This window comes from Ipomoea triloba, chromosome 13, assembly GCF_003576645.1.
Source record: "Ipomoea triloba cultivar NCNSP0323 chromosome 13, ASM357664v1".
Taxonomy (NCBI): Eukaryota; Viridiplantae; Streptophyta; class Magnoliopsida; order Solanales; family Convolvulaceae; genus Ipomoea; species Ipomoea triloba.
This window is the reverse complement of record NC_044928.1, coordinates 28956152-28969093: the sequence shown is the minus strand read 5'-3', so window position 1 is coordinate 28969093 and position 12942 is coordinate 28956152. Positions and strand designations below refer to the sequence as shown.

Here is a 12942-nt window from a genome sequence, read left to right as displayed (position 1 = left end):
AAACAAAGAATAACCGAAGATAATAGTCTTTAAGACTTTCAAATAATAAAATAAATAAATAAATACATCAATATAATCATAATTTATAATGCATGAAATATTATAATAAATTGGAGCATTGAATACAATCAAATTCAGTCAACAACAACTATAATACTTAAAGGAACTAAACATTCACACATAATGTTTTCAAAAAAAAAAAAAAAAAAAAAACATTCACACATAATGATACAAATGTGGTCTACAACAAGATTTATTGTAAAAATTTGTGATAAATTAATTGTCTACTTTTAACTGATGGTATGTAAAATGATCTATAAGGATATAAGCATAGTGTGTTAATTTATTAACTCTTATATTAATTTTACAATTATTATTATTATTATTATTATTATTGTTGTTTTTGAAAGACTTATTATTATTATTATTATTATTATTATTATTTAACTCATTGATAATAACAAGAGAAATATACATGCTAAAAATGACAAGGGAAAAATTGTTATTTCATAATTAAGGTCAATTAGCTAACTAAAAAGAAACATTAAAGTAGTTTATTAACTAGTCAAACCAACCAAAATTAGTTAACCAGCTATGTTACCAAAACCCGTCTTTAAGTTTGAGTTTTTGTCCAAAGGTTTGCGTTTGAGGCATTTGTGCACCCAGCAAGCACATGCTCTTTGCACGCCTATTAGACACAAGAGGCGTGGAATCACATTAGAATGGCTCTTAGAGCAATCTCAATAGTTGAGATTGAAGAGTTTTTACAGGTTTGACCAAGAAAGAAATGATGAAAGGGAAGAGAGAAAAAAATAAGGAAAAAAAAAGGGTCTTATGCACCCAGCGGTGCGTAAGTTGCGCGCAACGCGTGGGAATTGTCCTCCTTTTCCACGCAGGCCTCACATTTGTAGACAAAAAACCTTCACTCCAAATTATCTTTTTTTTTTTCTCAAAAACTGTGAAAAAAACACTAATGTGAATAGCCTTAAGTCCCACTCTACGGGGTACAAATATCGGTGCAACTTTGAATAGCCAACAACATTTGAAAAAATAATAATAAAATATCTACTTAAAAAAATGTGTTTCATTACATCTAAGGCAACACGATATGTGGGGCAACAAACTATACCGTGATTATTCATATTGCAAGGTGAACTATTACAGGTTTATTTTTAAATAGTACACTAAAAATAAACATGTATATCAGTGACTCTCCTTGGTTAATTTTTTGCTACTTCAGGATTTCAGCCTTTCATTATGCTACTTCAATCAAGTGCTGAAGATACTAACACATGGAAAAATGTTATAGCACAACCTAACAAATTTCAATTATCTAGCTGAGTTACAATTCCATGCTCAAAGAAACAAAACAAAACAAAAAAAGATTGACAAGATTTTGGTTTGAAGCTCTTCCTCAAGGTTGTAATGACAGAATTCCTGCAGAAGACACAGAAGGAACAATTTAGTTAGGACATGCGCGATGTATACAGTCTGGGAAACGAATTAGAATAGTATTATCATTCATATGTGTGTAGTATGAACGAGAAGCAAATTTCCAAATTTTTGGATTTAGACATCGTCTTCTGACACACCAAAGCAATAATTTGTCACTTGTTTCTTAGTTTTTCGAATTTTCATTACGATAACATTTTTATGGAGTGAGCCCTAAGAAGCTTATGAACCCCAAGAAATTGTTATCTGAAAAGACCATGTCAGTCTAAAAACATTGTTCTAATACATGGTATCCAAGTAGTAAATAGTCATTCCTTATCAACAATCTCGCTAGGTAAATCCCTTATCTTATTTTCAGGGGATAGCAATTACCATATACTCGATTGTTCGGAATGTGGGCAAACTAAGAATTTCTCTTTGGTTCTGCATCACGATTTCTCCACGGATTGAGAGCGTCTTTAATGGCTTTGGCTTCAGGGGAGCTCTCCCAGGCCCTCTTTTCTGCCTCCAATTCGGTTACCTTGTCATCTGATTGCAAATTGCAACAAATTAAGACATTGAACAACAAGCGATCCAGCTTCAAAGAATCAGAACATCTCAACAAAGTTTTAAGGCAAACTCAATTAAAAAAATGTATTTAAGAAAACTAATACACAAGAATCTACCGTTGTTATCAAATTCCTTGTTTTAATTTTTCTTCTCTTCTTATGATATATATAGGCAGAGAAAATGATGAGACTAAGAAAGTTTTTATTCCAATCAATTCCATGGAAAACAACTATGATTCATGCAGGCAGGTGCAGATCATGATGATTCGACCAAAGCTATTTAATCTTTTGTAATGAATAGAACATGTAACTTTTCACTTGTTAGAAGTGCTCACCAAGGTAACCAGACTCTTGTAGTTATTATTATTTCTTCGAGAAGGTGTTATTATATATACATTCCATCAAAACTTAGAAAATATTAGATTTACACTAACAATTTTTGCCTTAAATAAAGAAAATCTTACACAGCCAGTCTCAGCCGTTTTGCAAAGAAAAACATTATGGTGAGGGCAGTGATAGATAACTAATCTATCAACTATTAATTATATACGTAACAAGTGTCTACTTAAAATACTTACAGTTATAATAACTTGGGGAGGGTTCACTCAACCACAAGTATTCAACAAATATGGAAAACTGGACTCAAGAGGGCTCAAAAGACTTTCAAGCTAGCTCAATCAAGATTTAGCTACACTCTTGGAGTTCAAGTTTGAGTCGAGTTGAAACAGCATTTTACTGTATGCCATTCAAGAACTAGTATGTTAACAGCTAGCAAAAGCTCTCTGCTAAAAGCCTAAAATACAAGCATCAAATACACTTTCTAAAAGGCATTATATACTGGAAACTCAGCTTGATTTAAAGGAATTTGCAATTCAACTCAAGGTCTGGCGCTAATAGAAGTTGCCTACTTTCCTAGTAGCGAAGGAAACGGGCAGGGCTGCTGGTATTCTCACCCAATTCATACAGGATTGTACTTAAAACCCAACTAGACTATCCAAATCAAATATCAATTTGTTTATTTATTTTGACGGTAAATTAGTAGGGGGTGGTGGTTTGCGCTCTGACTTGTACATTCATGAGGCTTCACCTTAGCCAACTAAGCCAGTGTCATTGATACAATAGGCCTCACCTGCCCGTAAACTCTTCTAAATCAGGAAACAGGACATACATTCAAATCCTAACGGTGAATACACCAGTTATGCAAACACCCTGAAATGAATCCCTTGGTGAAGAACAAATACATCTCCAGCCTATAGACCAAAGGACCCAGTTAAACTGGTTTGAGAGGATAAACAGATATGCAGAGAATTCAAGCTCATGCTGAACTGTGTCTTCATTTATTGAAGGCTCTTGTATTATTTGAGTGCTAAGATAATGGGAAGACGTCCTAGAAGTTGTGCAGAAAATTCCCAATTCATTGATGCAAAAATCAACACAACTACAATGTATCAACCACAAACTTTTTCACGTCTTAACCACTCCGGTGAAGCCATAAGATCAAAACTTTAACTAAAAGAATGGAACTTCTACTATGAATCCAAACTCACTCTAATCAAATCCATCAAAGACACCAAAAAACAAAAACAAAAAAAACAAAAAAAAAAAAAGCAAAACACACACACACACACAACTTTAACAATGCAATTAATATAATGCAGAGCTAACTTTGTATACTGTAACATAAAACAAAAAGAAAAATAAAAGGATAGTCCTCGTACAAAAGCCAGTTTTGACCATGAACAACTCCATGGAGCCTCCAATCATGGCTGAAACGATTGCTATCTTCACGTACCAACCCAAGAATTTCATTTTTAATTTTTTTTTTTTAACTTTTCTCTGCTTCAATATCTGAAAATAAGATGGAGACGCACTGGAAAAAGGAGACTTGGCGGTATTGGAATAGGGATCTGTTGAGAGGGAGAAAGAGCAAGAGAGGAATGAAGCCTGAGATTAAGGCGTAATATTGAAGGCTGAAAATCGGAGAACCAGAGGCAATAAGTATTGGAGGTCGGATTACTGGGAATCCGATTTATCTAGCATCGAACTGCCATTGAGCTTGAATCCGATTTGCGGTGTCTGCTTGAAAGAATTAGAGAGAGAGAATTAGAATGTTTGGTTTAGTGAATATCAGAGGTTTCTGTGAGGGAGAAACAACAGAAATAGCATTCTTAACAGAATTGGCTGATTTAGGGTTTTAGATTAAATTAGCACTCAAAAAAGGGTTTTAGATTAAATTTGGGGATTTAGATTTAACCTTATACACAAAATAAAAGGAAAAAAAAATGTCAAATAGAACATTTACACTTTAGTTAAACCATCAAATTACAAAAATGTACAATTAAATTATTAAACAAATAAAAATTATGCAAATAACATTTTTCAATTTACTTATAAATTTCGGATAAAATACGATGTCATAATGTTAAATATAAACATTATTTTAATTATTATTTTTAAAATTTAATAACTAATTTTAAAAAAAATTCAAAAGAAGGTTGAGGTAGGTATGACCACCTCCACTTTCATTTTTTGTGAATGAAGGGGGAGATTGTTATGATTGTCCCCATCTTTGTGTTGGACGAGGACGGAGGCAACCATGATTGCTCCCTCCTTCATTCAATCTAGATAAAGGATGAACCAACCATGACTGCATCCCCTTGGTCCAGATCGAATGAAGGAGCGGCGGCCTTGGCTGCCTTCATCCTCGCCCAGGACAAAGGTGAGGACAATCATGGCTGCTAGTCCCTTCATCCACAGACTACCTCCACCTTTTTTTTTTTAAATTTAAAACTTTTTTAAAAAATGTGACGGATATCTTGGTTAAGGTGGTACTCAACCACGAGGGAAGCTAGCAAAAAATGACGAGTACCCACCTCAGGACTGAACAAGCGCTTAGTGAAGACCACTAAGGGATCCGAGAGAAAGGAGAATTAATGAGAACCATTACTTTAATAAACTCTTATAATTTAACTACTCAAAAGTTAATTGTCTTGTGTTACAATTAGTGTAGTTCTATACATATATTATGGTAAATATTATTTAAGATTATAATATTATTGGGTTTGGCATCGTGCTGATTATATTCTTTAAGATATGCCAACATTCTCATTGTCATCATCCCTCGTGGAGCCATGGATGTTATGCTAATATGTTTAAATTGATGTGTTCGTACCTAATGTTGCACGTGAACAAAAATACTATAAAATTGTTAGATTAAGTTTGATATGTATCCGAAAGAAACAAATGTAGTGCTCCTTTTGAAAATGTTCAATTCAGAATGAACACTTTTAGTGATAATTGACTGAGAAATTAAACAGCAAGACTTTAAAAGGAACATTTTTAGTGATAATATGATACAAATTACATAATTATGTAAGTCGACAAAAAGTGAATATTCTTTTAGGCATTTACAAGACTTTAGAAGGGAGGAGTGGACTCTAGGGGGTGTGTCAACATTTTTGAGATACTATGGCAAGAAGAAGTGAAGTGTGGGTGAAGTCACGTTAGGCACTTGGCATGTTTGTGGGTCCCGAGTGCCACCCACCGCAAACCGTGATGGGAGCAGTCTCTGTTGCCTGAAATTCTTGTCATCTTCCTCTCCAAACGCCCAAGACTTTCCACTCCACTCATCAATCCCTTCTTCTTCTCTGTAATTTCCATCGACCCATATGTTTCCTCTACTCCCTTCATATATCTATCTCACTCTGTATGTTCTTGCAAAGAAATCACAATAAAGCCAGCTCCTTTTTCTCCTTCAATTCCTTTTCTTGATTTTTCACAGTAATGGAAACCCCAAAAACCCCCAAACAAGACGCAATCTCCAGTTCACCTCCAGATTGCGAAGACTCGCAGGTTAGAATTACTATTATCTTCTTTTTTTCTCAGTTGTGCTGTGGATTTCATGAAATTACAGTGTGTGTTGAGTGCGGGGGGATTTTCAGAAGAGGGAATCCGCGAAAGCTGCGGCGAATTCGAATTCGAGTCCGGCTACGAGGCATCCGGATCTATCGCTTCAAATTCCGCCGAGAAATGGCGTTGGGAGCGGCAATCGGAGTAAGAGTTTGGTTCAGTCGCCGGGGGTTTCGAATGGGAGCCCAACCGGGGGAGGATTCTTTCGGGGTTTGAGCTTCAAGAGGAAGATTGCGGGCGGGTCTGATGGTGAAAGGAGCTCGCTTCTTCGTCCGGATTCGAAGATGGCTCCAGAAAGCCCTAGTTTTTCGAGTTGGAAGAGATGTACTTCTTTGCCTGTGACGCCTGCTTCAAACGGCTCCCCTACTGTGCCTACACCTACTTCTGCAAGAACAGTAGGTGAACGCCAAAAATCACATGTAATCAATCTATCCCTCTGCTATTCAATATGGAATTTGACCTCTAAATACTTCTACATGAACTTTTGGCTAGTAAAGATTCACTACATTTGCAGTTTAAAAAGTTTTCATCGTTTTCTTTACTTAAAAACTTTAGCAGTTTAAAAGAAGCCGCTAACTATGAATATTCTTGATTTCTTTATGGCCTTAATGGCCGCAAGAGGAAGCAAGTATGTGTGTAACAAATTGTTTCTGTTTTTAGTCTTTGCGAACTGCTACGTCTCAAGCTGCTGTCACAAGGTCGCTTTCCGTTGTTATTGTGAGATCAACATCTTTTTCCACCCGCGAAGAGCAAGACCCTAACACCGGTGATGGTATGCCATTTGACTTTCGGTTTGCATTCCTGCTTTTTAAGCATTAAGAACTTGTAGAAGATACTAAGATAGGCTTTAGGTTTTGGCTACTGATTATATTTAATGTTAAGTTTGGCAAGCGATTGACCAATGTCCTGATCGACAGTGTCTGTGGGAGTTGGTAACATTATGTGAACTAACTGTTCATCCTTAATCGTCTTTTCAATAAAACTAGAAATTACGCCTGCGCCCGAGGAGGAGGATCATGAGATTCCTGAAGAGGAAGCTGTTTGCCGAATTTGTCTTGAAGCATGCAGCGAAAGAAACACGCTGAAGATGGAGTGCGGTTGCAAAGGTGACCTCAGGCTCATACATGAAGACTGTGCGATTAAGTGGTTTAGCATGAAAGGGAACAAAGACTGTGAGGTTTGTAGGCAAGAAGTGCTAAACTTACCTGTAACTTTGCTTCGGGTGCCAAGTACTGCTCATCGAGATGCCAGACATGACCCTAACCGGCAGAATTTGAACTCGCAACAAATAAGGTGAATATGATATCGAGTGTATGACTAAATTGAAGCCAAAGTACAATACTACAATCATGGTTGCAGTAGGCGCTAGTCGGGCGGTAGACTAGCGCCTAGACGGCGACCTATAAAAACAAAAATGTAGTGCATGTGTGTGGGCGTAGGTCATATTATATATATATATATATATAATTAACAAGGCCGACTCGGCCGAGTTAGGCGGCCTAGGGAGCAATTCACCTCGGCCAGGGGCGCCTAGCACCTAGGCGGATTTTTGCAACAGTGACTACAATTGGTTACTGCAAGAGTTACTATTTTATTTTGCAAATTTATCTTAGGAATTATCTATATGTGACCTTATTCTGTATATTCGGTCTCTTCTTTTGGTAAACTAACGAGTATTTTCGTGCATTCATCCAGTGCTTGGCAGGATTTCGTTGTACTTGTCTTGATTAGTACAATATGCTACTTCTTCTTCCTCGAGCAATTGCTGGTGAGTTATTCCATTTTTGCAATATCACTTCAATTTTTCCCCCTTTAAGCTGAGTTCCATATTTTTATTAAAGAAATAAAAGGGGAAACACCTTGAAGATACGCCATTATAAATTTCACGCCCCTATAAATGAACATTAATTGAATAACTTAATATAATGACACTAGTACACTACATCAGCCAAATATGGAGGAGTACGGGTGTCATCTCGTGAATGCTATTTCCTTAGAGACTAGAGAGGAGTGGTGATCTGTCGAGCACCGTAAACACAATCCCGCATATTCCTATAATAGCAAATATTTGTTTGTTTATTCTATCTCTTCTCTCTTTGCAGATCCGCGACATGAAAACTCAGGCACTCATGATTGCCGCGCCTTTCGCATTTGCATTGGGCCTTTTGGCATCTGTATTTGCAGTCATACTAGGTACGGGTAATTCTCTTACGTTACCTTAGAGCAGCACGATGACTTATTACTAAAATCCTGTCTTTCGGTTCAGCAATTAAAGAGTACATATGGACATACGCCACTATAGAATTTGCTCTGGTTGCTCTAATCCTGCACCTCTTCTATTCTATGGTGAGATGTGAATTTTTCTCCCCGAATCTTTCAGTTTCAATGTCCCCTCTCAACTAAAAGCTTAAACTGATAGTGAAACTGTACATTTATATTTTATATATTATATATGCAGTACTTTCAGTTAACAATGACCTAGGACATTTTGCTGAACCACCCCCTCCCCTCCCCTGCCCCGCCCTCCCTGGGAACTAATACACGAAAATCTTTGGTTTTGGCAGCTTCATTTGCCACCGGCTTATTCTGTTATGCTGGCATCGGTTTTGGGTTTTGGAGGTGCTATGGGGCTCAACTATTTGTATATTAGATACTATACCTGGAGAGTTCAAGTTTCCCAAAACTCTAGCCCAGTGTGAGCCTGCAAAGTTTTGAATGCCAATTTGCTCCTTCCAGAGGAACATAGCGCAGTGGTATTATCGTATGTGTTTTTCCTCGAATGTGTAGTAGTGCCATATCAACGGCCTCGAATGTGTAGAAGTGCCATATCAACGGCTATTATGCGCAGGATTTTCGAGTTGAAAGCTTAGCAAATTCTTCTCCTAGGATGTGGTTATGAGGGACTTGTATAGTTAAAAGTGTATATACTGAACAGGGAACCAGAGTTGATGAGTGTAGAGTATCTATGAAGCAACTTTTGCTGGTTCTCTCCTTTTGGTTTTTAAGATTTGGACCATTGTTGTTATTGTTATTTGATTATGTCCAGTTATTTTATTTTATTTTATTTTTTGCATATAGCAATCAGTATCTTCACAAATCATAGCATTTGTATACTCTTTAATTTACGGTAAATTAAAAAGCCCACAATCTACTGAAAGGTTCGCTTTAGATAAAATTCGCCCTTTCCAATAAAGGAACACAAGGTGATAAATTAGCTTAGCTTAAATTGTCCACATTGTTGATTAGCTCATACCAAGAAAATCAATGACATTATTCATAGTTGATTAGCTCAAATCAACCAATAAGGCAAGAACTGACTAGAAAAAAATTCTAACATTCCAAATACCAAACAAAAAAATAGAAAAAAAAAAAAAAAAACAGTTAACTAAATTGGAAGAGTGTAGATCTGCAATGCAGTAACTAAGAGATAAGACTATAATTTCTAGTATGGGCAGCTGTTCATAAAAGACTATATACCACATTGAAGGAACACTAGACCACTCTGGCATGGCCTAGTAGATACTACAAGCAATTGTTGACAAAGAAAAACTCTAACCAGACTTTTCTGCAAAAGGTAATTACCATCTAGTTCCACCAGTGCTTTGTACAAAAGTCAACATCAAAAAAGACCACTGTCCAGGTTTTACCAAGATTTTAAATAAAACAGAGAGACTAATAAATCATTAACTGGCAAGGCTATGCCACATTTCATTACTCATTGGCAAAAAGCTGGAAACCAAGGAGATGAATGAGGTTGCCATGCCAGAGGAATCTCTACAGAGCTATGGGTGCTTGTTTTGATTTGAAGCTTCAAAAATTAGGATGCATATATCCCGGTTTCATGTTAATGTGAGAGGAAACATTTATCCTTGCTGCTGATTGGTAAGGAAGCAGGGTCGAGTTCAAAGGATCCCTTAGGAACTTCTTCCCCTTCCATCCCTGTCATTTGGAAACAAGGAATCCTGTGGGAGAATCTGAATAGCTCTTTTGCGGGAATATGAACCAATCCTCTTTCTTCCTTGCGATGAAAAAGACACACAAAACCCTTTACCTTAACCAAGGGTGCAACATGCACACCACTATTAGAATCAGTGTAGTCTGACAACACCTCAACAAACTCATATTCATACTTTCTCTTAATCTCAGTATGAGAATGCCAGTTCATATCCCAGTTTACAAAGAGAGCCCAGGTTTCACCCTTCTTAGGATATACTTTGTAAGTGTTTTTGCTCTTGCCTTTTTCCCAGCACACCATGTGAGAGAGCATTAGAAGATCTTTAATAATTTCTGAACTTCCTAGTCTGAATTTACCACAAGTTGCCGGAAGGCCCTCAAGTACCCATTTCCTTTCATCTTCATTGTCAGGATCAGGTTCCAACCAGGTTATAAGCAACTTAAATCCAGGAAAGAGAACCTGGTTTATTACAGCATAGAATCTAGGCATGGCATCCAACATATCATAAAAAGCCCATATTTGTCCATCCTTGAAGCACTCTTTTTTTCTAATTTGGTCAAAATCACTCAAATCTGAGCCAGGATATTCAAATATTTCTGGTGCTGTCACAGTTGAAGACCTTGGACCAGAAGGATCTACAAAAAGATCTTCAGAATTTTCATTCTTACTAGGGAAAGATCCAACTGTTTTAGGCCTTTTTGAAGAATTCACCAGCTCATCTTCATCATGCTGCCTGGACCGAGTAGATTTACGGGGGTATTGCTGACTGTTGGATTCTGTAGATACCTTACTGTCTGTTCTGCCTTTCGTATTATATTCCCCAGATCTTCCCTGCACGGTTGTCTTGGTGGTAAGGTTCACAGGAGTAGTTCGAGGGTTGATCTTGACATGAGATTGGCTAATGTCATTTTGTTTCATGGGTGCAGACTGATTAAAGGTAGTACCAGTTGACGCACCAGGTGTATTTATCTCACGTGCAGTAAAAAGTGTTTCACATTGGTGACACCACAAAGTTTTATCCTTCATTGCCCTATAATACTGGTATTTAACTGAACAAGACGAACAGATTGTCCAAAATGTTGGTTGTTCGGTGGCACCTCCTGATTTAGTCCATTTTCGTGGTTGCTGGTGCGGCTGGTTCCCGGACTTTGGAGCAAAATTAGAACTGCTTTGTGCCTTGGATTGCCTGCTTGACTGGTGCATTGGTACAAATGATTTTCCTAGAGAAATACGTTTCTTGTCAAACAGTGCACGTTTGTCGTAATCCAAGAGCACCTTTTGAGCTTCACCAATCATTTTAAAAGCATCTGCAGCACCAGGAAACTTGTTCTTATCAGGATGAAGTAAGAGGGCAAACTTACGGTATTGTTTTTTGACGGTTGCACCATTGGCTGTTGGGTCAACCTTAAGAATATCATACCAATCACTCTCATTTCCACAGATCTTGCTCTCTGCAGCACAAAGCACATCACAAACCAAAATCATCTGCTCAATGTTATCCAGATCAGGATAGAGCCTCTGAGCTTTGGATGCAATCTTAAGAGCACCCACAAAATCTTTCCCTTCCATCTTCTTCTCTGCAATTTCTTTGGCCCTGATAGCTTCTTCTTTGTTGCACTCCATCATAAAAAATCAGTCAAGCAACACCTCCAATTAACAAGCATTCATTTCACTCACTTGACAGGTAAAAATCTGCATACATAATGCAATGTTTGATTATCAAGTGTCCCTGCAAAGTAATTGTAAATTGTAATGTTAACTCCCAGTTTAAGTCAGCAATCCACTTGAACTAGTCCTTATATGTGCAATTATTTGAAATCATTCTTTCCTGTCTCTGTCCCACAGAGAAAGTGAATGTGTAGCCAAAAACCACCTCTAGGCCCCCAACCATTTCAAGATCTTCACGTATACAGAAATGTATAATCATTGCATCTATTACTCATTAGAGCATAACATCCATAATTATTTTGAGAAATATAATCTGGTAAGTCCTAATGTGACAAGGACACAACAAAACGGGCAGTCACAATTCACAAAGAACAATGTGCTCAAACCCAAAGATTTTATCAAAAATTATTGCCAAGTATAATGAAAGTTACTATCCATAGAAAAGTTTAAACTAAAAATTGCAATAACAGCAGTAATCTGTTCAATCATTCATAATCCATAATTAATATTTTCCTGATGAGTACAATCTAGCTCTAGGTGACAGGTAAAACAAGAAACTTCACGCATCAACTAAATCAGAAATGGCCAAGCTAGTAAAGTAAAAACGAAATTCTACCAATTGCATTACACATTATACAAATCACAAAAGGGGTTTTTCAATAATAGACAAAAGAATACTTTTTATCACCATTTCCATTCCAAAGAGACATGCAATAAAGCAATGCAAAACCCAAGTCCAAACACTTCTCGCCTAAAACACAAAGGTTAAATGGCGGCATAATCAAGGAAGGTCAACACCATACACGGCGCACATATATTTCACCCCAACCTAAATTATTTATTTTTTACTTATTCGCCAAAAATCAAATCATATAAAAGTAAAAAGTCGCATAAGAATTTAAAAAAAAAAAAAAAAAAAAAAAAAACATAAATGAAAGAGAAAACCTAGCATTTTACGTGGAAACGACAACTACGTACAGTAAAAACTCCGAAATTTAGCAAGAAAAAAACAAATGGAAGCTTACAGTAGGAAGAGGGCGTTGACTCAGAGAGCGGGGAAAGTGAAAACGAGGCTCCAATCCTCCACCAGACGTCGCAAAGGAAGCAGAACGCGAACTGTTCGATTACCTACACTTTGCTATGTATATTGGATTTCTAGGGTTTGATTGAAATTTGGATGACTGAAAAGTTTAGCTCAAACTAGATTAATAGAGTTTACTTGCTCTTGGTTTGGCAAGAGATGGCAAATGGGCTGGGCCGTTTATGGGCCAGCCCATTAAGGTCGGGTTGGATCGAAGAGTGTTGACTTAGGGTACGTAAGTCTAACTTAATCTACATTCTCGTTACTTCCGTATTTTCTTTTTAAACATCACTTACGGAGTACTAATTATTCATTCGTGTACTTTTACT

At 37.0% G+C, this 12942-nt stretch overlaps 2 protein-coding genes and 1 long non-coding RNA gene across 4 annotated transcripts; 1 reads left to right on the top strand and 2 right to left on the bottom strand.

The window, feature by feature from the left end:
• Positions 1-1868: 1868 nt before the first annotated feature.
• On the bottom strand, positions 1869-4170 carry LOC116001810. The gene is made up of 2 exons (XR_004094295.1): positions 3719-4170; positions 1869-1980 (listed from the first exon to the last, which is right to left on the bottom strand). It is a non-coding gene; the product is annotated as an uncharacterized LOC116001810 (long non-coding RNA).
• A 1373-nt stretch (positions 4171-5543) lies between these two features.
• LOC116003182 lies at positions 5544-8973 on the top strand. Its single transcript, XM_031243346.1, has 8 exons — positions 5544-5852; positions 5942-6328; positions 6570-6681; positions 6896-7202; positions 7605-7677; positions 8012-8102; positions 8176-8255; positions 8474-8973. The coding sequence occupies exons 1-8, from the start codon at positions 5784-5786 to the stop codon at positions 8606-8608; spliced, it is 1254 nt and encodes a 417-aa protein (XP_031099206.1). The 5' UTR covers positions 5544-5783; the 3' UTR covers positions 8609-8973.
• A 343-nt stretch (positions 8974-9316) lies between these two features.
• On the bottom strand, positions 9317-12716 carry LOC116002542. Of its 2 annotated transcripts, none has more exons than XM_031242712.1 (2): positions 12558-12716; positions 9317-11593 (listed from the first exon to the last, which is right to left on the bottom strand). In XM_031242712.1, exon 2 carries the CDS (start codon positions 11488-11490, stop codon positions 9754-9756), a length of 1737 nt encoding a protein of 578 aa, XP_031098572.1. In that variant the 5' UTR covers positions 11491-11593; positions 12558-12716; the 3' UTR covers positions 9317-9753. The 2 variants fall into 2 exon arrangements, with proteins under 2 accessions (XP_031098572.1, XP_031098573.1); XM_031242713.1 differs by having other exon boundaries at positions 9317-11556.
• Positions 12717-12942: the final 226 nt, after the last annotated feature.